We start from the raw sequence: 25,608 nt of genomic DNA, 5'->3' as shown, positions 1-25,608 counted from the left end.
AAAGGGTGAAATCATTTTTTAAAAAAAAGACAAACAGGACATAGGTTGTTATAAAGCAAAGACTATAAGAAATAAAGGAAATATTGGGGCGCCTGGGTGGCTCAGTCGGTTAAGCATCCGACTTCGGCTCAGGTCATGATCTCACGGTTCGTGGGTTCAAGCCCCACATCGGGCTCTGTGCTGACAGCGCAGAGCCTGCAGCCTGCTTCAGATTCTGTGTCTCCCTCTCTCTGTGACCCTCCCTGCTCATGCTGTCTCTCTCGCTCTCTCTCTCTCTCAGAAATAAATAAAAACATTTTAAAAATTAAAAAAAAGAAATAAAGGAAATATTGAATAGAATACCAAATAATGTGACTTTTCTCTGTCCACAAAAACATCTAATGGACAAAACTAAATATTCATTCAAAAGACCTAATTAACAAGCCAGAAGTCAGAACTAGTTAAATTTATTCTGAAACCCAAACATAGCTTCAACAGGTCCAAGGAAAATTCATTACAGTTGAGCATAAAATTGGACACAAAAAACATCTTACTTTAGATTCCGAAAGTGATGGCAGGCACTTGCTAGCTGCAGTGAAAGTAAACCAGGTATTAATAATAACAGAACTGGAAAACTCTCATAAACAAGTTAATCAAAAAGGTTATCTAAAAATTGCAAAAAAAAAAAAAAATCTAAGCACAATAACTAAAAAGCTAAAGCAGTGCCAGCTAAAAACTAAAAAGTGAAAACTAATAGTTCAGGAGTCCTTTCTTATGGGAAAAACAGAGATATCATTAGTTAATCTAATCAACAGTGAAGACACGAATCACAAAAACATACATACTAAGAAATATCTACAGAGCCATAATCATATGTAACAAAGAAATCATAATAATTATAAGCAACTACTTTGTTTATTTCTGTGACAAAATAGAAGATAAACACTATAATTTTCTAGGAAAATATCAATGATCAAAACTTGACCACAGAAAAAAACAGAATACTTGAAATGGACAATTTCAAAAGAAATTAATGGAGTAAGTTGGTGAAGAGCTTTCTCAGAAAAACACCAGGTAGGGACATATTCACAAGGAAATCTATCAATCTTTTAATGGCCAGATAACTCCAATATGATTTAAACTTTTCAAAAAGTACTTAAAGAGGGAAAGCAAAGGGGCGCCTTGGTGACTTAGTCGGTTAAGCGTCCGACTTTCGCTTAGGTCATGATCTTGCGGTTCGTGGGTTCGAGCCCCGTGTCGGGCCCTGTGCTGACTGCCAGGTCAGAGCCTGGAGCCTGTTTCGGAGTCTGTGACTCCCTCTCTCTCTGACCCTCCCCTGCTCATGCTGTCTCTCTCTCTCTCTCTCCTAGAAATAAATAAAACATTTAAAAAAAAAAAAAAAGAGGGAAAGCAAGAAATCTAGCAAACTAATAGTAATAAACCCCCACAAAAATACCACAGAAAAATAAAACTAGTGTCCCACAGGAACACCTAAATCCTAAATTATTTGGGTACAGTCTAATATTATTAATATAAAATAAATATTAACATATTAATATATCCAAACATGAAAAGAATATACTATAACCAAGGGTTTAATTTTAGGATTTCTAAAGACTTATTTTGAAGAAATTTAGAAATATGATTCATCCTATTAATAGATCAAAAGTGAGAAATCATGAAGATATCTATATATGTTAAAGGGGAATTTAGTAAAATTCAACATCCAGCACCAAACAAAAGAGAATGAGTAAACACTTCCTTAACCTGATCAGGAATATTCAAAGATGTTTTTAACCCTATGCCAAAGGTAATAACCAACACAGCTAAAATAAGGAAATAAAGTGTAAAAGCTGGTAAATATTTAAAACGAGTATTTGCAAATTATATATCTAGAAAACCCAAGGAAATCAGCTGACAATTTTAAATAACCAAAGAATGCAATCAATTATTCATTTGGGTACAAGCTAATATACTAAAATCAAAACCAAAAAACAGTTAAGAAATTTAAAAGAAGACAAGACTCCAATGGTTTACAATAGCTATAAGAAAGATAATACAGAGTGATAAACAGAAGAAATGACAAGATCTGTATGAAGAAAATGCTGAAATGCAACAAACACAAGAGTGGATGAACGCATGCCTGATATCTGAATGGAAGACAACAAAATCCAAATTGCCTCTAAGATAATTTAATTAAATGCTACCACAAAGTAGGCAAGTTAATTCTAAAGTTCTGTAGAGATAAAAAAGAACTTCCCAGGAAAATTCTTTCAGGTAAATATCAGATATTAAAACACTATAGAGCCAAAGTAATTAAACTTCTGCATGAACATCAAGCCAACAGAACAAGCATAAAAAAGTCCAGAAAGAGACCCAAATACACATTTTGATTATAATAAGAGTGCTATTTCAAATTATTGTGGGAAACACAGATCACTGAACACCGGACACTGGGACAAGGGGCTCTGCCACCTTGAAAAAGAATAAAGATGGGGCCCTACCTTAATCTGTGCACATAAATGCTGAATAGGTCAGATTTAAATATGGAAAAGAAAACCACAAAATTATTAGAAGAAAAAAAAAAACCACGGGAGAGCAATCATGGTGTAAATAAAACTTGCCTAATCTGAAACAAAAACCAGAGTGATTTAAGAAAAGACTGAAAAATTTACATAAAATCAACAATTTCTACACAGCAAAAAAAATGATAACCAAAGTCAAAATCACAAATGCTAACCTGGGAAATATATTTGTAACATGTAGACTGAAAGACCCAGCTTAAATTCTACATGTTCTTAACATATTTTTAAAAATCCCAATTAACAAGAAAGACCACAAAACAACATTTTGTGACTGTTACGAGTCTGGCACACTGTGTGAACAGACAGGACTCGATGGAAGTACGGCACAGGTGATATGTAAAAGAGTGCTACGCTCTGGGGCAAATGTCTACCAAGTGTGGAAATGTATACACCTCGCAGCCAGCAGTTCCACTTCTGGAAATCTTCCTACAGATACACTTAGACATGTGGGAAATAATATACACACAAGACAGGAAATTCATGTTAGCACTGTTGGCAACAAGATTAGAAATAATCTAAATATAAATCTTAGGGGACTAGCTACAGAGTGGCTAAAATGAGCAAATCAGAGGACTCTAGATGCTGGCGAGGATGTGGAGACACGGGTACCCTCCTACACTGTTGGTGGGAATGTAAACTGGTGCAGCCCCTCTGGAAAACAGTGTGGAGGTTCCTCAAAAAAGTAACAATAGAACTCCCCTAGGACCCAGCAATACCACTGCTAGGAATTTACCCAAGGGACACAGGAGTGCTGATGCATAGGGCACATGGACCCCAATGTTCACAACAGCACTCTCAACAACAGCCGAAACATGGAAAGAGCCTAAGTGTCCATCAACGGACGAATGGATCAAGAAGATATGGTTCATCTATACGATGGAATACTACATGGCAATGAGAAAGAATGAAATCTGGCCATGTGTAGCAACATGGATGGACCTTGAGGGTGTTATGCTGAGCGAAATAAGTCAGGCAGAGGACAGATGCCATATGTTTGCACGTATAGGAGGATTAGGAGGAACTTAACGGAGGACCATGGGGGAGAAGAAGGGGGGAAATGGTGGGGGAGAGGGAGGGAGGCAACCCATGAGAGACTCTTGAATGCTGAGAACAAACTGAGGGCTGATGGGGGGGGAGGGGAGGGGGGGATGGGCATGGAGGAGGGCACTTGTGGGGATGAGCACTGGGTGTTATATGGAAACCAACTTGACAATAAACTATTAAAAATAAAAATTAAATGAAAAAATAAAAAATACGTAAAAAAACTCTTAGGGGACTGGCTAAATTGTATTACAGCTATACCAAAATTTATTACATAATCATTTAAAAAATGAAGTGGTATTATTATTAGGATAATGTAAGTTCTAAGATATATTATATTTTAAAAATCTGGGCAAGGGGTTAATCTCCAACATCTATAAAGAATATACATCTCAAGAGCAAAGAAACAATCCAATTAAAAAATGGCAAATATCTGAACAGACAACTTTTCCAAAGAAGATATAAAGATGGCCAACAGGTACACAAAAGATGCTGAATACCACTAATCATCAGGGGAATGCAAATCAAAACCACACACACACACACACACACTCACACTCACACTCACACTCACACCCCAAGCTAAAAGATACGGAGAACAGACTGGTGGTTGCCAGAGGTGGGGTATAGGGATGAGGGTGAAATGAGTCAAAAGGTATAACTCTCAGTCACAAAATAAATGTCATGGGGGAGAACAGGCACAGCATGGTGACTGCAGTTAACGACACTGTGCTGCATATCCAGAAGTTACTAAAAGAGTAGATCTTAAAAATCCTCATCACGAGAAAAACATTTTTTTCTAATTATCCAAGGTGATAAATGTTAACTAGACCTATGTGGCGACTATTTCAGAGTATATACAGCCCTTGAACAACACCAAGGTTAAGGGCGTCGACCCCTGCACCGTTGAAAATCCACATAGAACTTGTGGCTCCCCCAAATTTAACTACTAATTAAATCAGCTCACTGCTGACCAGAAACCTAATAACAGTCAATTAACACACATTCTACATGTTATATGGACTACATACTACATTCTTATAATCAAATAATCTATAAAAAGGAAAATGTTTCTAAGAAAATCAGAAGAAAAAGAAAATACATTTACAGTACTATACCATATGGGAAAAAAACCCACAAAACTCGTGTAGAAGCAGAGCCCTCACAGGTCAACAAATGCTGGATCATTATAGTGAGTACCTGAAAGTAATGTTATTTGTGAATTATACTTCAATTTAAAAAAACAAAAAAAAGAAAAGCGGTTAGTGGATAAAATCGTGGTATAATATGGTCCAGTTTCTCAAACAATTATATAATCATCTCTGTACATGCATAAGAGCGAGGTAGATCCAGGAATGGTCGAGAAAGGGTCCTTCCAAGTAGAACTAAGTGGCTCAGAAACAGGTAGGAAGACATTTTTCCACAGTCCCCTCTTCCGAATTTGTTTGTCCACCTATTAGCTGAAGACTGCTGTTACTTTTAAAAGTCAGGTTTTGAGAGTTTCCACCTCCCCAGCGGTGCCTCAGAGTCCCCCCCCTCCTACACAAGCTTGCTGAGCTTGGGCAGTCCCCTCCTTTCTGTTCAAACTCATCTTGGCTCCTCTTGGACATTTATTCATCCATAATGATTTTAAAGTCGGTTTGCCACGATCCATGAAAAATGTTGAAATTTTCATTAATTTGAGAATAAATACAATACTAAGTCTTTCAACTGACAGACTTGGTATATCTGTTCATTTGTATCTTCTATGTCTTTAACAAAGTTTTATCATTTTTCTCCCTAAAATTCTTACATGCTTTTTGTGATTTTTTTCCCTCAGTATTGCCATTTTTTTGTTTCTTTTGAAAAAGGGGTTTTATTTTATATACTATTTTCTGGCTGATGGTTGCTAGTATATACTGAGAAACCTTGCTAAAGTCTCATAAAAGTATTTCTGTTTAAGTCTTTTAAACTTGCCCTTTTTTTTTTTTTTTTTTAACTGTGTTGACCAGGACTCCTAGCACAACACTACTGGGCTGTTAACAGTGGGTATTCTGCTCTTAGAGTTTGCAAGGATTATAATCGTTCACCATTAAACATGACACTTGCTGAGGGTAACTGATACAAATATGATTGCTTGCTAAGGATACTGGCAGCTACGTCCTATTAAGAAAATTCTTTTCCAGTCCCAGTCTGCTGTTTTGTTTTAACAAGAATGGCATCACGTCTTATTGTTCCTTGATGGTTTTTAATCCACTGAGTGTCACCACATACTCACACGCACCCAGCTATAAAACATGCAGTAAGACACAGGAAGGGTTTTCTTCTCTTTAGTGACGACAGCGTGTTGGGCTGAAAGAGACGTCAAGTCAGCTGAAGACGCCTGTTCCAGTCCAGGGGGGAATCAGGGTACACACAGGGCACAGGAGGAAGGACATGGGGTAGACTCAGGAAGCCCCCTCCACAGGGACAAGATGACCAGGGGAAGGCAGGGGTGAAGCACTAGAACCCCAAGAACACAAGAACCACATCCATGCAGGAGAGTGCTTCCTCCCAGCACGGCCTGGGAACAGAACAGCTCTGAGGGAAGGGCTTTTGTTTTCTCAATGGGAAGTCTGGGTTTAGGCAATTTAGAATAAAGAATAAGTGATTAGCATGCATCTAAAAGCATCATCTAAAGGCTAAGAACAAGTAAGCTGTTACATTAGCACTGGAATCTTTTTCAAATAGGTACTTTTACTTCCTGTGAAGGCCTTACACAGTACCCATTTGCTGAACTATCTGCAGATGCAGCCAGAAAGTCAGGAGATGAAAAATTATTTTAGATACTGCTTTGCATAAAATTGCCACTTGATAAATGCTTCTTGGATATAAAAATGAGTAACAGAATTTCAACGTCACCTTTTAAATCTTTTATTTTAGATTCGCAGAAGAGTTGCAAAAAATAGTACAGTCCCCACATATGCTTCACCCAGATGTACCTAACGTTAACATCTTAAGTAAAAAAGTACAATTATCAAAAGTTATTACTTTTTCCTTTAAAAAATTTTTTAAATTAAAATAATATTCACCTTTAACAGTTTCAGGTACACAAAATAGCGATGTAATATTTGTATATATTGCAAATATATACAACTAAGTGTAGCTGTTAGGTAAACTTTTTTTTTTTTTTTAAGAAAAACTAAACTGGGGCACCTGGATGGCTCAGTCGGTTGAGCATCCGACTTTGGCTCAGGTCATGATCTCACAGGTTGTGGGTTCGAGCCCCAGGTCGGGCTCTGTGCTGACAGCTCAGAGTCTGGAGCTGCTTCGGATTCTGTGTCTCCCTCTCTCTCTGCCCCTCCCCTACTCATGTTCTGTCTCTCACAGAAACAAAATGAACATTAAAAATTTTTTTAATTTTAAAAAAATAAAAACTAAATTTATTACATTTTTTAAAGAAAAACTAAACTAAGTTTATTTATCTTGAGAGAAAGAGAGAGAGAGAGAGAGAGAGAGAGAGAGAGAGAGAGAACCCTAAGCAGGCTCCACACTGTCACCACTGAGCCTGACGCGGGGCTCAAACTCCTGAACCATAAGATCATGACCTGAGCTGCAATCAAGAGTCAGACACTTAACCAACTGAGCCCCCCAGGCGCCCCGACAGGGAAACATTTCTTAATGTCATAATTAACAATGTACAACGTAGTACACTGACACTTTAAACTACAGACTTAATGCAGTCCTTTTTTTCTGTCTGAGGGACCAAATTCAGGATGTCTCAATATAGGACTTCATGAGCTTAAAAACCATCCACACATGAAAGAAAGGATATCATCAAAATGTATCAAGAGGAAAAATGAGTAACGACTCATTATGCCCCACAGAAATTATTATCAAATACTCTATTAAGAAAGTGACAATAATGAGGTTGGCATTAGATTTTATTACTGCTGACAGTACCAACCATTTAAAAACAAAGCAAAAACTGGACAAAAACATTCAAACAAAAGATCAGAATACCTAGAAACAGGTCCAAGTACACAAAAATCTTATTATGAAAGGCAAGCATTACAAAAGAAGGGAAATTTTAACAATATTTAGCAAGTGATAGTAAAATAACTAAATGGCAATCTGGATAAAAATAATCTACATCTGTACCATAAATTCTGAATAAATCAAATATTTAAGTATAATGTAAAAATAAGAATGAACTGGAATAAAGTGTTTATATTTTATTAGGGGGCCAAGTATGAAACTAAAACAATAGAAGAAACAAAGGAAAAGAGAGCTTTAAACACATAAAATTAAGATGGCAAAATCTATGAGTAAGAAAACTCAAAACAGGAAACAATGAAATAGCAAAATGACATACCAAGTAGAACAAAGGTTAAATACGTACCTATCAACACTGTGCTGGAGGGCTCCTTTTGTGTGTGCGGTCTACAGAGCACGTCCAAAGCTTAGCGAGCAATGCAATACCTTCAGTTAGTGTTTACTGTGACAGAAATCACCAGTGAGTTGGCAAGAGTCAATAAACACAGCTCATAAAGGCCTAGACGTGAACAACTCCTTACTTTGTTCTGTTAAAACAACAGTGATTCTCACTGAGGAAGGAGTCCGAGAGGTGCAGACGTTGATTAAGTAATAAGCCATTGCAAGGACACGGATGAGGCTAAGACTGGCCTGTGTTAGTTACGAGCAGAGTCCAGAACTGACTGCTGTGTGCAGGACCTTAAGTACAACAAAGGGCTCCAGTACATCATTCTTTTTCTCAGGTCTTCAAGCAGGTTTGCTCCACATGAAAATGTTTGTGTTAATGATCCAGGTTAAGGTCCCGCCAGGCCTCTCAGCTTCTTACATGCTGCTGACCCATCACAGGGACTTATCAGCAAAACTAGCAAACTGGGTTTGAGATGCACGGACAGTGGCCAACTAGTTTCCTATTTTGGCTTCACTTAGCATAAATCACGAAATAGTACATAAATGCCTAATACTTAAATGTTATATTTTATTTCTCTGGAGTTTCTCAGTAAGTTTTAATTCTCCCCGTCTTACTCATTCCCTTTCCTGCAGTCTGTCCCCAAAGTCTCTGGTAGGGTACTACTTCTCAAATGCTGCTCAGCCCCCAAGTGCATCCAAGCAACAGGCTCAAAACCCTAAGGTGGGTGATCTCCCCCAAGGTAATTCTGCAAGTTCCAAGACAAAAATATTTATATACAGTTAGTGGTAAAGAGCCACTGCTGATAGAACATTTTTACAAAAGAAATCTCACAAGTGATAATTTTCTAAAAGTGATTATCTACCTTTAATCTTTCTAATAATCATCTCAACAATCAGCCACTTGTATCATGTCGCTGGAAATGCACATAATGGGAAATGGCACATTGATAAAAGCAGTATAAAAATGACCCAATATGACAGGTCTTCTATCAATGAAAAGACATAATGAACACACATCCTGTCCCTTACAAACAGCTACCACAGGGTCTAGAATCCTTCATCTGGATCAAAATATGACAAACCTGTTTTGAGCAATCTGGACAAATCTGGACATAGCTGGTCCTGCCCCTAATTTTACTACCTAGCACCTGCCAGAACTGCCCTGAGGCATGTGCTCTTGCCTTTTCAGTGGGGCTGAAAAGACTCCACCAAGAACACCAGGATCTTAAAATACAAATTTAAATGAACACTGGTCTAATCTCCTGATCTCTGGAACAAGAGAGAAGAGCCAAAACATCTGACGACACAAGAGGTGTGGGACTGCTCCAGGACACAACACAAGCACCACACACCCATGTCTGTGTAGCATCTAGAGTGGTCAGCACCTAACCAGAGGAAGGCGGGTCACCCCGAGCCGCGTGTCTGCTTCACGCGCACCCTGCCGCACAGGAGCCGGCAAACGCACAGGACGCGGGCCTCTGTTAGCTTTGCAGGTCCAGGACCAGAATATGGAAGTCCTTCCCCATGTCCGCCCCTCCTGCTCAATACTAGACAACCGTTTACTCATCATGGAGTTCCAGAGTGACTCTGGGGAGAAGCCAACAGAGAGCTGAAATGTGCTACACTTTCTACATCCTTTCAGAATTCCTGTTTAACCAAAACCTCTGAATCTTAATTTCCTTCATTTCTGAACTAGTTAAAACTAATTTAGGAGCGCCCGGGTGGATCAGCTGGTTAAGTGTCAACTCCTGATTCTGACTCAGGTCATGATTTCACGGTTTGTGGGTTCGAGCTTGGTGCCGGGCTCTGTGCTGACAGCTCAGAGCCTGGAGCTGCTTCAGATTCTGTCTCTCTCTCTCTCTCTCTCTCTCTCTCTCTCTGACCCTCCCCTGCTCATGCTAGGTCTCTCAAAAATAAACAAACACTAAAAAAAAAAAAGAATTGCTCCATTTTAATTACCCCAAATAGCACACTGTAAATTATTACTTCATTATTTATGCCAGGACTCTAATTAAAATGAGTAAAGTAAAATCTGTGGTTATTTTACAGTTGGACGGAAACTTTAAAAATATGAGGCAAAGTTTTGATTTGGAGGAAAAAAACACATTTTTCCTGTGACACACACACTACTTACTTTCTTGTTGACACCAGTTCCATTATATAAAAAGGAAAAAAGAATTTACATTCAAATGTCTCAATTTCAATAATGACGAATTATACATCTTACAGCATACTCCTTCTTTTTCTATTATTAAATCAGCAGGTCCCCAAATTGACCAACTTTTGACAACGTCGCTCAGCAGTGAGTAACCGCGTCTATGTGGGCTGCACGACTCACGACCGGCTCGGGGGCAGCACGGGATTCACGCGCGACACGAAGCGTGCTGCCAGCTCCAGGCCTGGTCCCCTCCACAGCTGGAAATGGCACAAGCAGCAGCGGGCGCCCTTCCGGCTCACTCTCATATGCAACAAGGGCCTTTTCGTTAGAACTGCACCTGAGGCCTCGGCCTGTAACTATGCAACACAGGGAGCCTCTGCCAACCGACATGAGCTTTGCAATGGACATAAAATGGTTACCTTTATGAAAACGTTAAGAATAATCTCTTTCTGGTGTTAGTTCTGATAGAAATGGCTGTGTTCACCTCAGCAACTGGCTCCATCACTGACATCGTTAGAAGCTGAGGCTTCCCCTTGTTTTAGCGACTAGAAAACTGACGGCCAGATCGGTAACACGCCGTTCGCAAGGCGTGGGGCGTCGTGGACAACTCTCCCGCAGTAGCTTTCTTCCTGGCCCCACACTGCGTCCTGACCTTCCCTTCCCCTTTCCTCCTGTCTCCACCTAATAGCCAACCTTACTCTATTATTTACTGTGCTTACGCCTTTTCCTAACTGTCCCCAAAATAAATGCGGAACACGAGACATCCTGATAAAGTACACAGTGTACACTTCATACACACATATGAATACAATGTACACACACAAATTAAAAGCTGTCCCCCTCCCCCCTCTTCTCCTGGCTGGTCTGTTTCACACGTACCAGCACAACTACAACAGCACTCTTCACGCCTACCCCAGTACCGGTACTCCCTTCCTAGGCATTTATCCCAACATACAACATCTATACTTGCACGTGAGAGCACATTGTACCTTTTATCATAATAGCCCCCAAAGGGAAACATCCTAAATGTCCCTCGGCAGGTGAATAGACTATGAAACGGTGGTATATCCATATACTGGAACACTGCCCAGCAATGAAAAGCAATGAATTCCCTATATACACAGCAAGTGAACCTCAAAACATGCTGAACAAGAAATCAAGTCAATCACAGAAAAGAATGTCTTGTGTGATTCTACTTCTATAAAACTCTAGAACAAGCAAAGCTAATCACTGCAGTGAAAAGCAGATCGGGGCTGCTTGCGGCTGGAGGCAAGGAACTTCAGGGGATGTGACGACCTTCTGGGGTTACAGAGGAGCATCAGTTTGCAGAGGAAGGAAGGAAAGGGACTTCCTCACAGAAACACCGCTAGTTAACAGGAGAGCTAATACAGCAATCAGTACAGGTCCACTGAAGATTTCAAGCTTTCTGTGCACAGGAAAACAGGCTGCAGGCAAAGAGCCCACAGTCACTCAACATTCAGCAACCACGTGAATGAGGCAATGCCACGTGCCACTTCCTATTTTTTGGCTCTTGGCATTCGCCGATCCACAAAACAGAAATAGACCCTCACCTACTACGATGCTCACAAAGTGGCAGGAAGAGGGCAAACCAACCACAGCGCTGCTAACACGCAAAGCGCGAGACCCTGAATATGTACTGGAGTTCTCATGCTAAAGCTTAAATTCCAAAAGGGGAGACAGACTCACTAAGAGAAAAATAAAAACCAAAAGTGGACCCTTTCCCATCACCACATGGGGGAAAAAAAAAAAAAATGAATGGATTAAAGAACTTTGAAAGGTAAAACTATAAAGTTAATGAAGGAAAATACACCAGAATATTCTTGCAGCCTTATTAAGAAGGATTCCTTTAATAAAATTACAAAAGCACAAAACATTAGGCCGAAAACAATGAATATGATAGCCTCAAAATCAAAATTCTCTGTTCAAAGCGAACTATACAAAGAACAGTATAGGAAAAATTAACAGACAGACAACAGAACAAGAAAAGACACTTATGAAGTATAATGTGTATAAAGGAATTAATGTCTAGAAGAACAGGAGGTTCTGCAATCAACAGGAAAAGACAAATACCCCACTGGGAAAATAAGCAGGGGCATCCACAGCAAGTAAAGGCCTACACCTTGAAGAACACCAAGCACTGCCTAATTTCATGAAAGAATACAGAAATAGAAAATAAAATCTTTCGGGGCGCCTGGGTGGCTTAGTCGGTTAAGCGTCCGGCTTCGGCTCAGGTCATGATCTCACAGTTTGTGTGTTCGAGCCCCGCGTCGGGCTCTGTGCTGACAGCTCAGAGCCTGGGGCTGCTTCAGATTCTGTGTCTCTCTCTCTCTGACCCTCCCATGCTCACGCTCTCTCTCAGAAATAAATAAATTAAAAAAAAAAAAAAGAAATTAAAATCTTTCAGCGACAGCACGCGGGCAGGTGGACAGTGGCAAGCAGCAGCGGAAACGTGGGCATGGAACCCTGTACCCTGCGGACCGGGGCGTCCTCTCGAGACTGTAGCCGAGCAGGTACAAATGCATCCTGTAATCCAAGAGGGACTCTGCTGCTAGACAGACACACTAATGGACTCGTCATGTTTGTGCGGGTGAAGGACTGGAGCGCTGAGGGCCGTATGTGGCAGAAGGAAGCTGGGGACAACCTGGGTGACCACTGTGAAGAAATCATTCAAAGCAGGCAGAAAGATGACAATTTAAGGAGACTGCTGAACACAGTATAAATGCTGGAAACACCCAAGTCCTCCGAGGACAGAAAAACAGCAGCACGATGACAAAAGCACACAGGGGATCAAACACAGCAACAGGGTTGGAATGACCTGCTCACCCCAGGGCTTGGCACCAAATATGTTCTAAACCATGATTCCTGCACTAATTGCCATTTATCCCTCCATGCTTACACCCCATATTTGCATTACTACATATCTGTACAACTGGAAGACTTCGAAAAGTGAAGTGTGCAGGTAAGAGCAAATGCAGTGGGAGAAGCCGGGCCTGTAAAGTCACACAGACCCTGGCGCAAGCAGGTGCTCTTACCATCAACTAGCTGCACGGCACTGGACTAGTTACTTAACCTGTCTGCATCTCACAGTGCCTATCAATAAAATAACATAGTAGTGTCAACCCCTTGTGGTTGTTTGGAAGGCAAATACATTAAAAGCATCTCAACGTCACAGTGCATGTTTACCTTGCATGCCCCTCGCCCCCTCTCAGTGTGCCGCGGAAGTGTCCCACCACCCCACTTCCTGCACTGGAATACCACACGCCTGCTACCAATAACAATTTATGGTGACCAAGGAACACCATGGTCCAAGGCTAATCAATGTCCAGGAAAACACAAGCATAGGAAAAAATGACAAGAAATAGATCAAAATGGGTCTCTTACTTGAATGTGGACAGAGAAATATAGGTGACTGTTCGGCTTCCTATTTTCCAAGTGTCCTGCAATATGGTTATTTAGTTTACTTACACTAAAAATTTTTAATAATCATGCTCTACCACTGGGTGCTTTATCAATGCAGGACGATGGAACACGTGCACTTAACCATAAATGACACCGCATTAACAGAATGAAAGGAGGCATCTTAGTACATGTGTCTGACAAAATTAAACATCCTCTCATCATGAAAACACTCAACCAACTGAGTACAGACAGAAACCTCTTCACCGTAACAAAGGCCAGAGATGATGAGCCCAGAGCAAACATCATATTCAACTGTGAAAACCGAGAGCTTTTCCTGTAAGGTCCCGAGCAAGACTAGGATGTCCACTTCTACCACTGCCGGTAAACATAGACATCCCAGCCTAAGCATTTAGATAACAAAAGGATAAAAAGCCTCCAAATTGGAAATAAGAAGTAAAATGACCTCAGTAGATTTTATCATCTTACACATAGAAAATTCTAAAGATGCCATAAAAAAGCTATTATAACTAACAAATGATTTCAGAAAGTAGCAGGTTACAAGGTGATACACAAAATTTAGCTGTGTTTCTATACACAACGAGTGAACGACCTGAAAAGAAAGTTATGACAATAATTCCATTTAAAATAGCATCAAAAAGTACAAACTACGTAGGAATTAACTTAACCAAGGAGGGGAAAAAGCTTGCACAATGAAGACTGCCAAACACTGCTGAAAGACATTAAAGACGTAAATGGAAGCACATCCCATGTTTGTGGACTGGAAGAATTCATGTATCATTAAAATGTCCTATTACCCAAAACAATTTACAGATTCAGTGCATTTCCTATCAAAATCCCCATGAAAGTTTTTTTTAATATAGAAAACCCATCTTAAAATAACATGTGCAATCTCAGTGGACCCCAAATAGCAAAGAAGAAACTGAAGGACTCACAATTACTCATTTCAAACTTACTACACAAAGCTAGAAACCAAACCACGTAGCGTTGGCATAACCAGACATACAGACTAATGAATACAGAAAGAGACCCTCACATATATAGTGAAAGGGTTTCTGACAAGGGGGCCAAGACCTCTCAAGGGGGAACCCACAGTCTTTAACCACACAGCTGGGGAAACTGCATCTCCACACACAAAGAATGAGGCTGGACACCTCCCTAACAGCATATACAGAAATTAACTCAAAATGGATCAAAGACCTAAAGGTAAGGCCCAAAACAGCAAAACTCTTGGAAGAAAACACAGCACAAAGCTTCACAACACTGGATTTGGCAATTTCTTGGATGTGACCAAAGGCACAGGCAACAAAAGAAAAAAGAGAGTGGACTTCATAAAAATCCTAAAGTTTTATACAATAGGAGACACGGTCTACAGAGCAGAAAGGCAACTCCCAGACTGAGAGAAAACATTTGCCGATCGTGGACCTGGTGAGCAATCACTATCCAGAATAGATACAAAACTTTGAAACTAACAACCTGATTCACAAATGGGCAAAGAAGTTGAAGAGACAGGTCTCCAAAAATACAACGACGACCAATAAGCGTGAAAAGATGTCGAATGTCAGTCACTGACCATCAGGGAAATGTAAATCAAAGCCACAATCAGATAGCGCCTCGTACTTGTCAGAAGGGCTAAAATAAAAGTCAGGAAATAACAAGTGTTGGCGAGAATGTTAAAAAAGAGAACCTTGTGCACTGTTGGCAGGAATGCAAACTGGTGCAGCCACTGCGGAGAATAGTATGGAGGTTCCTCAAAAAAATTAAAAAAGAATTGCCTTATGACCCCACAACTCCACCTCTGGGAATATGCCCCAATAAACTGAAAGCAGGGTCTCAAAGAGATCTGTCCACCCATGTCCAGAGCAGCATTACTCACAAGAATATAAAACATGGAAGCGGGGGGGGGGGGGGGGGGGGGGGGGGGGGGGGGGGGGTAGCACCTGGGTGGCTCAGTTGGTTAAGCGTTCGACTTCAGCTCAGGTCATGATCTCACAGTTCGTGGGTTCGAGCCCCGCATTGGGCTCTGTGCTGACAGCTCAGAGCCTGGAGCCTGCTTCAGATTCTGTGTCTCCCTCTCTTTCTGACCCTCCCCTACTCGCTCGCTCTCGCTCTCTCTCACTCGCTCGCTCTCTCAGAAATAAATAAAACACTTAAAAATTAAAAAAAAAAAAAAAGCCAACAACATGGAAGCAGGGCGCCTGGGTGGCTCAGTCGGTTAAGCATCCGACTTCAGCTCAGGTCATGATCTCACGGTTTGTGGGTTCGAGCCCCGTATCGGACTCTGTGCTGACAGCTCAGAGCCTGGAGTCTGCTTCAGATTCTGTGTCTCCCTCTCTCTCTGACCCTCCCCTGCTCGCTCACTTGTTCTCTCTCTCTCTCAGAAATAAATAAAACATTAAAAAATTAAAAAAAAAAAATGGAAGCAACTCCTAGATACAAATGTGGTGCAGAGCACCCTCTAGGCAACCCACTATTATTCAGCCTTAAAGGGAAAGAAAAGATAGAGAGTGATATTGAGGACATTATGCTGTGGGAAACCAGCTGTAAAAAAACAAATACTATATGATTCTACGTCTATGTAGAGTCGTCACTGTCACAAAGTTAAAGCAGAACAGTGGGTGCCAGGGGTTGGGGGAGGGGGGGTGGGAACTTAGTGACTAAAGGGTGCAGAAATTCTGTGAGTACAGGGATGGACGGTGGAGACAGCAGCATAGCAGTCTGGATGTAGTTAATGCCACCCAATTGTAGACTTAAAAATGCTGAAGGCTATAAAATATATGTATGTGTACTTTACCACAATAAAAAATAAAACATAGTAACAATGATCTGCCACTAGGTGCTTTATAAATGGGCATACATTTTTTAATATTATAATACATAAATTATATAGATAGATTTAATACTGTACTGGATAAAAATAAAACCTAAAGAACACCCTTATAGATCCTTCATCAATGAACTTAAAAATTTAGAATGCACTCTGAAGAAAGGTTATTCCTAACACTCAAACTGGACAAATAATTTGCTTGTACAGCCTCATGTTCTTCACCCATAAAGCAGGGCTAATTTGAACATCCGGAGCTTCTGTTACATGATAACTGGAAGCACATGGTCCTGACAGTGAATTAACATCTTCAGCACCCGCAAGGATACAAATGTAGATCCACCAAATACCAAAAGGAAGCAATGAAAGATTAAAAGTTTGGACTGCCACATCAAATAGATCTATATTCATATTTCTCCTCTCCGAGCAACAACCCATGGCTTTAGGCCAGATCTTAGTGGCCTGGGTCTCAAGATCTTCATCAGCAAAATAAGGTGATAGAAAACATACCTCCTGGACCAGTGGGGAGAATTCAGAGAGACAAATCCTATGAAGTAGCACAGAACTGCTGTGCTCTCTTCTCAATTCTAAGCCTCCTTGAAACTACATCTTCAGCTCATGCAAATGAAGTTATTAAGAAACCTTTCCCAGTTCCTTTCCTAGCTACTGTGCTTCACACTAAGATCTAAAGGCAGGAAAGAGGTGTGCCCTACCCTCACAAGGTGCTCACGGTCAGCACAGGAAGTAGAAATGCTTTAAATAATAAGAGACTATAATACATAATAAAACTGATTTTCACACATATCACTATGTGAGAAAAGAACAAGGGTAATGGGGCTGGTTACAGTGAAGAATGAATCAACACCTCACATGAGACGATATCTGGTTGAATCTTAAAAGGGTATGTTTTGTCTATTAAGAAGGAAAAATACAAAATAAAGTATCAAAATAACAGAGTGCTCAGACAGTGGAGAACCGTCTCATCAGATGGAAGCCTGAGTGGCGAGCGGCAGGGCACGGAAAGGAGGGCAGTTAGGGTCTAACTGCGAAGGGCTCACACAGATGCCCTTTGCAGGTATTTGCACTTTGTGCAGAATGGGGAAATAAAACAGTATTTTTTTTAATGTTTATATTTGAGAGAGAGAGACCAGAGGAGGGGCAGAGACAAATGGAGACAGAATATGAAGCAGGCTCTAGGCTGTGCTGTCAGCACAGAGCCTGATGCAGGCTTGAACTCACAAGCAGCGAGATCATGACCTGAGCTAAAGTCGGACACTTACTTTAGCACCCAGGCACCCCTAAAAAAGAGCCACCCAGGCACCCCTCAAAAAGAGGATCTTAAGAAGAATATAATCAGATCTAAAATATAGAAAAATACTGATAAGACATGAGGCTTAAATTCACTTGAAGGGGTTGGGAACAGCCTCCCAGGAACATGACTTGACGGAGGAGCCAGCATCCAGGCACCGTGTGCAGCACAGAAGATCCGAGGGTCTGGCAGCAGATTAACAGGGAGAGGAAGGCCCAAATAGTGACAACTTGGCACAAGCCAACAACTTGGTTGGGCTTCATGGACACCAGAAAAAAGCTTTCAATCATGCAGCATGTGGTTAAACAGTGTTCTGGAAAAACCTCTCTGATTCCAAAGATGGGAGGAAGCAGACAGCAGCAAGAGCGGGAAGCTGGAAGCCCACTTAGGAACCTGTTGCCACTGCACAGGCAAGGTATGAGGAAGGCTCAGACCAGGCCAGAGCTGGGAAGAACCCGTACACACATAATATTGAAGAGGAATATTCGATCTATCTGGGGAGGGAAAAACGAGTGTATTTTGCTGTATTTCCATATTCCAAACACACTCACTATTCCCCTCTAGCTATAGGATAAAAACCTCAGTGCTGGACTTAGCAGCCCTCCGTCTGGCCCTCTGCCTTCTCATCTCCTTTCCCTAAAAGCCTTCCAGTCCATGAGTTCTGACTCTGCCTGAATCCTACCCAACGTCCCAGGCACAGCTAATCTCACACCTTCTACAAGTTCCTAACTTTCAGTGACACCAGCCCCCCCCTCCCCTCCCCGATGAAGGCCTGGCGTGCTGTTAATCCGTATAGCCAGTATGTGGGGGCTGGGCCCTATTCTGTGTGGGAGGCCTCTCCTATTACTTGGTAGCATTAATTTACTCTTTAATGGTTGTTTATACTTTTCTGTGCCTTGTCTGTCCATTTCCTTAACAGAATGGCAGAGAAATGTCAACCATGAAAACAGCTAGCCAATAATCCAAGCCAAGAGGGGTACCCCCAAGAATTTCTAACACAGGAGAAAGTTCACTGTGGAATTGTGGATTACCATTGTTCAGAATCAGTTACTTCTTCTGCAAGGCTGTTATTATGCAAGATAAAATAATAATGGTAATGGAAGTAAAGTTAACCTGCCAATCTGCTATCACAGAAGAAATGCAATAAAGAATAAACCGCTGTAGATTGAAATGGGTATGCAGTTAGTATTTCCGGGAAGAATTCTTGGGATTATATCCAGACCCAAATATTAAATGGCAGTTTTTCAAAGTAACTAATTTCTGAGGTAGTAGGCAAGGGCCATCTCCTTCCTCTTGAGCAAATCCAATGAGAGAGTGGACAGAGTGCTTGTTTCCACAGCATGTGTGCTAAACCTGAACTATACATGGAAGACTATCATGGCTCCAGGCAAGGATGACATGCCAATCTGTGAAACTTTCCATACTTTTGGGTTGTCTGCCTCCCCCGCCCAAAAAAAAAAAAAAAAAAAAAAAAAAAAAAAAAAAAAAAAAAAAAAAAAAAAAAAAAAAAAAAAAAAAAAAAAAAAAAAAAAAAAAAAAAAAANAAAAAAAAAAAAAAAAAAAAAAAAAAAAAAAAAAAAAAACAAACAGAAAACCAAAAAAAAAAAAAAAAAACCAAAGACAGAAAAGTAATTGACATAGAAACAAAGCAAAATTATGACGTAATAGCTGCTAGAGGTTTCATAAGTTAATTTTAAACAAGCGAGTAGAGAGTGTACCCAGTGTGACTTCAAAGGCAGCCTGCACACAGACTTGCAGTGCAGGCTTATGTCTGACTATATCAACAGGAAGGACTCCAGGAGAACGCACACATTTCAATTCAAAACATGTCATAAGAGGCCAGAGGTCACATTTTATAACTGGGGTTTGACCCTAAAGTAAGCAATATATGTAATTAAGTGATGCCCTAACCTGAAACATGAACTTGAATGAGACTAATCTACCAGCCCAGGGTCAGTTTGGTCCCATTAGCCACAGCACAGTCACCTCAGGACACAGGCAATCACAGGTGCTCAAGGCAGCACAGACCACCTGCGTTTCCCAGAAGGGAGCAAACGTGAGCCGACCTCTCTCAACAGCACTAAGCAGCCCATAACGCTGGAACATGTAGGTGAACATAAAGGTTAGGCTTGTTTCAACAGCAGGTCTTTCGATTACAACTACTTAGAATACTTAGAAAATTCCAATGCCACGTTATAATTATCCAAGTTAGATATGAATAGTATGTTTGGATTTAAGAGGAAACAGAAGTGACACATGTGACTTACTTTTATGGACAATTAAAATATAGGTGACATTTAGAAAAATAACATGAAAATGAATTAGGAATAATATTGGGAGTCTCAGATATTAAAAGTCTAAATTTCACTGGTTATTGATTTTGTTATCATAGGAGTCTTAATTTTTTTAAGTTATTTCTTTATTTATGAGAGAGAGAGAGACAGAAAGAAAGAAAGAGAGAGAGAGAGAGAGAGAGAGAGAGAGAGCATGCGCACACGAATTGCGAGATCATGACCTGAGCTGAAAAATCAAGAGTCAAACGCTTAGCCAACTCTTAATCTCTGTTCCTTAACTTAAAAAATATAAAACAAGAGCTTATTTTATGATCTTAAGCATAAAAATATTATAAATATTTGTTTCATATAAATACTAGTAATCAAACATTTCAAAGCTTTAATTTCACAACACCTATTCAAATTTCATAGAATTTATGAATCCATATGTACCACTCAGAAGTTAGCCTTTCTAGTCCTTTCAACTAAAAGAGAAGCTACCCTTGTCTGTGCTTATCTTCATCTCAAGTGACTACTACACTTCATTTTTTATGATAAAGTGACTTGTTTGTTTCAATTTTATGATGACTAAACATTAGAAAACATCCTTTGGTTCATAAAAATGTAAAATGTTTTTAATGAGAGGTCAAGATTTATCTGTGTTTATGTAGCTTCCAAATGAGAACTATGGGATTTTATATTATCACGAAATCCAATCTATAAACCTGCACTTTAAAATCAGAGGGACAGCTTCACCAGTAATTAAAAATCAAACTTAATTCCACTTTGCTTTCAGAAGGACTCCTTTGGTGAAAGTACTCTCCATTCCATATAATAGTTAAAGAAGTTTGTGAATTACACTTTTTAAATACTTGAAATATACAATAAATCTCAACAGTGATTCTCTCATTTATAATTCCTTTTCTACTACTTTTTTGAGCAGAACACTACCTGTTTAAAAACTGAGAGAGATAATTAAAAGAAACTGGTAAAGAAGCACAGGATTCTATCCTAGGGTGCATGGCAACCATGAGAGGCTCTCTAAGCCAACATACATAACTTATAAAAACCCTAAAGAAAGAAAGCAGAAGTTAAGGATTTTATACCCAGCCAAACTGACTTTCCAGTAAAAAAGGCTGCAACCAACTGATAAGAACCAGCAAGAACTTGAAAATCAGTTCCCACGAAGCCTTAAGAATCTCCTAGATGGTTACGCCACTTTGAAAAACAACATGGAGGCTACTCAACAAATTAAAACACAACTACTATACCATCCACCAGTCCCACTTCTGGGTATTTATCCAAAAGAAATGAAATCAGTCTCTCAAAAAGATACGTGTGCTTCATGTTCACTGAAGCAATGCTCACAGTAGCCAAGGCATGGAAACTCCCTAAGTGCCCATCGACAGATGAATGTATATACAAGGGAATTATTATTCTGCTATAAAAAAGGAAATCCTATCATTTTGTGACAATGTGGAAGGACCAGTGGGTATTATGCTAAGTGAAGGAAGTCAGACAGAGAAAAACAAACACCGTATGATCTAAAAAGACTGAACTCACAGAAACAGAACAGACTGGTGGTGGCAAGCGGCGGGTGAAATGGGTGAAGGAGGCCAATGCTGTAAACTTCCAGTTTTAGGATAAACGGAAGTCCCAGGCATGTCATGGACAGCATGCTGACTACAGTTAATAACACTGCACTATGTATTTGAGAGGTGCTAACAGAGCAGATCTGAGTTCTCATCACAGGAAAAACAAGGCGACAGATGTTAACTGAATATACCATGGTGATCGTTTTGCAATAGATCACAAACACAAAATCATTATGTTGTGCACCTTGTAAACTAACACGGTATTACATGTCAATCACATCTCAGTAAAACTTGGGGAACAAGAGTAAAGAATATCTACCAGAGAATGAACCGTGGCACCAAGAGAAGGGCTGGTGGTAACCATGAAATAAATGGTTGTTTGCAGACAAAGAGCAAATGGCAGTTGTGAGGAAGAAAGAACATGTAACTGCTCTCGTCTCTGGCAGGTTAGATTCAGTACGATTGTTTAAGAACAACAGGTAAAGTAATTTAAATGGTTTCCATGAAACATACTATTGGCTATAGTGTTGGTGTGGTTACTCTGCAATAGCTTGGTATATAATGTTGGATAAAACAACTGAATAATTACACTTCATGATGTCCTTGCTATGTAAGAAGAAAGATTTTTGGTAGAAAAGTTTGGGAAAAACTAGTAGCCATAAATTCAAATGGAAAATATCAGTATGCATTCATAAGGCGTTTTTTTCTCTTACAATTATATATACTTCTTCTGTCCCCTAAAAGGCCTGGAAAGACCAGCCAAGCATCAGTGAGCACAATGAGGGCTAGACATGCTTCTGAGATACAATTTCTAAGTGAAGGAAATCAGAGCCCTCCTGGTGAAATCAATGGTTCCAAGGGTGTAAAAAAAATGAGCCTGAAAAATCCTTTGCACAAAAAAGCAGAAAGCCATTTCAGGAGTCAATGGGGAGAGGCTCCAACTGGTGAAAGATGGAAAAACTTGAGCATAAATAAGGATTTTATCAGAAATGGACTGAAATGTATCAAAAGTATTTAAATGCATGAATTCCAAATGGCACTCAAAAAAGAAACTAATTGGCTACCATGAGAGGATGCCATTTTAAAAACTGGCAAACAAGGGCCAAGAGTCAGTTATTCTCCCTCTGGTCACGCACACGCCACGGGGCTGCCACACAGTACGCGATGGCACATTTACATCCCTACGGAAGTAATCCCGTTGGTAATCCTTAAGGAGGTATTGGCACTACTCGCGGTACATCAAGGCTACCAACCTCACACGTGAGAAACGGGCATACGGCCTCCTGGTAGGGTCACCCGCCACCACAAAGGAGTCCTACCCCACCCAAGCGTCCAGAACACCTGCCAATTCCCACAAAATGCTGAGAAACGAAGATACCATAGGATGCGACTGGCAAAAGCCAGACTATGGGAAACCTAAGAGGAAATGAACCAGTTTCTTCAATAAATAAACGGCAAAGGAAAACAACAAGGATGAATGAAAACCTTTAGATGGAGGCAATCTTAATGACATTTTCAAATAGAAACAAAAACAAGCAGAACTGAAACACGACACAGACGTTAACTACAGTGTTTAGGGTCTGCCAGGCTTCCATGTATGATAAAAAGCCATGATCCCAAAGCCCAAAACTGTTCAAAAGTGTTGACTGAAGCTATGTAGCTTCCATTCCTAGAATGGAGTTCGTCACCAGACAGAACACAGAAGGACCTTGGTGACTACATACGCCCTCTTCGTCACAGTAACTCTGCTACAGCCGTCAGTAATTCCCCATATGTGTAAAGATTAAAAGGTAAGTCTATGTTCAGGCTCCACTGTAACTAAGTGGAGCAACTTGATTTTAAGTTAATCTAAGACTTGAAAAGTATTTTCCTATTTAGAATACAGAACAGGCACCTGCCTTCCTATCACAGGGCAATGCTTCTCCCAACCTGCCTTGGCCAGGGTGGTGACAAGGACACCAGCTCGACCCAGGAGCTAAGGCAGCAGGCCAGGCAGTCACGCAGACAGCTCCTCCTCAGGGCTGATGGCCTAGTAGGAAACTAATGACACACAGGCTGTGACTGAAACAGTACTGCCTGGTTCTTCATTGTACCATCAAGTACGCCCATAACAGAAAGGAAGAGGATCCTCTCAGACAAGGCAGAAGAGACACCGGCCACCACTCTTAAACAGTTACCCTCTGATTTTCTTTGTTTTTTTTTCATCTTTAGATGACCAATAAAACAGTACTTTTTGGTAGCTGAATACATTTATTCACATGTATCTTAAGATCTATGGACATGAGGCCATGGAGAAAAGTCAGCCTTGGCCGCCTGAACGCTGTGCTGCTGACGGAGAAGGGAGAGAAGAGAATGTTTATCAAGAATCCCTAATGCAGAATGGGACGGGTTTGAGCTCCTGCTGACGAACCTCTTCTCTCTCACGCAAGTGCACACAGATGTTACATCACCTGTGCGGCACCTGCACCCACCGCCACCAACTAGTGGCAACCTTCGTGGCCCAACTATGGACGCCTGGCACCAGGAGATGCCTCCACGGCTCCCGGGGCAGGTGCCAGGTCAGGGCGGAGGAAGCGCCTCCGATACCGCAACAGTTCTGTCAAGCTTGGATGGCCTGAAGTTTAAAATTTAAGCCCAAAGAGCAGTATCTTATCTCCACATTCTTCTGTAGGTAATTTCAATATACATAAACTATGTTTTTATTTATTTTTTTAAAATAAACTATGTTTTTAAAAAACCCAACGACATGAAAATACGTGTGGCTCTTATTCTTGAGGTTTTGAAAACATGTTTTTATGGTAATACCATATCACTGTAACTTATATACTGTAACATAGCCCAAATTATTTACTTTTTATAAAAACATACTCATTTGAATCTAATTATAATGTGCAATTTATTTTATTCTTATTTTCCCTACAAATGTTACCGAATTTTTTTCTCTAGTGGCCTCCAGGAGCTAGGGTGTGTATACGTGGCACCTTTAAATACAGACTCAGAGCAACGGACAGCATCGCTCTTTCCCCTTCTCTGGCCCCGCCCTCTCGAGCAGCCTTTATAATCTCTAACAGAATGTAGGTAAGAGACAAAAATATATGGTACTCAATTTTGTTACTTATTAATAAGGGCAAAAACAAGTACTTCACTAAACGAACTTTTGTAAATCACTTGTTTCCATCTTTACACATAGCATCTAAGGAATGTATGAAAATAAATTCTATCTAAATTACCAAAAAGTTATCATTCAACCATTTTTAAAAAGATGAATTTAGCTTTATTCCCCTAAAACTACTCAGAGAAACAAATGAACAAAATCAAGTTCCATTTGAAGACTCTTTTATAATTAGTATATAACATGTAAGTAGAGAATTCATAAAGTAGTCTGATAATTTTCTGTCCTGAATCTTGGTGTACCAAAGTAATGTAATTTCCAAAATACAGAATGAAATGGTCAGGAAGTCCTGGTTAGTGGGCTAGGGACCAGCGTGTGTGACAGGGAACGCTCAAGAGTCAGTGCTTTTAGACAGTCTGTGCAAAAGCAAAGCCTTTTTGATAAAAAGGCTTTAAAGATCTGTTCCCAAGAGTTAAAAAAATCTTTGAGAACTAAAGAACACACTGGTATTTTACCTCTCTAATATTTCCTTACAAAACACCTAAACTCAAGTTATCTATGCTTCTGTATTGTCTTTCTAACAAGTTATATATGAGGCAAAAAGTGACTGTTATTTTGCTATGTTGATGAACATAATAAATAGGTTATTTTTGGACCTTTTGCCCCCAAAATCTTATAGGAAACTTTACAAGGATATTTTTGCTTAAATTTACTCACTTTGTGATACGGTCAATGTTGGCAATTTGCTTCTGATTCCGTATAATCTCAATGGCTGCCCAAAGATGCTGGATAGCTTTCGTATCCGCCTGTCGTCTTTTTGTTAAACGTGCCATGACCTGTTCACTTCTTTAACTGCAGGAATACACAAAAACATAAGGGAAAAAGGTATGGAT

The 25,608-nt window shown here is 40.2% G+C and overlaps 1 protein-coding gene and 1 non-coding gene across 11 annotated transcripts in view; one reads left to right on the top strand and one right to left on the bottom strand.

Moving 5' to 3' along the window:
* ZMYND11 (zinc finger MYND-type containing 11) overlaps positions 1-25,608 on the bottom strand; it is a 136,918-nt gene that overhangs the window by 52,121 nt on the left and 59,189 nt on the right. For all 10 annotated transcript variants that reach the window (XM_039241624.1, XM_039241626.1, XM_039241623.1 and 7 more), the window contains exon 2: positions 25,433-25,567. In XM_039241624.1, the coding sequence (XP_039097555.1) occupies positions 25,433-25,548 (116 nt within the window). In that variant the 5' untranslated portion in view covers positions 25,549-25,567. The remainder of the gene's footprint in view (positions 1-25,432; positions 25,568-25,608) is intronic.
* LOC120238068 lies at positions 19,059-19,163 on the top strand. The gene has a single exon (XR_005530136.1). It is a non-coding gene; the product is annotated as a U6 spliceosomal RNA (small nuclear RNA).

This window comes from Hyaena hyaena, unplaced genomic scaffold (genome assembly GCF_003009895.1).
Source record: "Hyaena hyaena isolate Hyena2069 unplaced genomic scaffold, ASM300989v1 scaffold_197, whole genome shotgun sequence".
Taxonomy (NCBI): domain Eukaryota; kingdom Metazoa; phylum Chordata; class Mammalia; order Carnivora; family Hyaenidae; genus Hyaena; species Hyaena hyaena.
The sequence above is the reverse complement of the archived record's forward strand: the minus strand, read 5'-3'. Positions and strand labels throughout refer to the sequence as shown.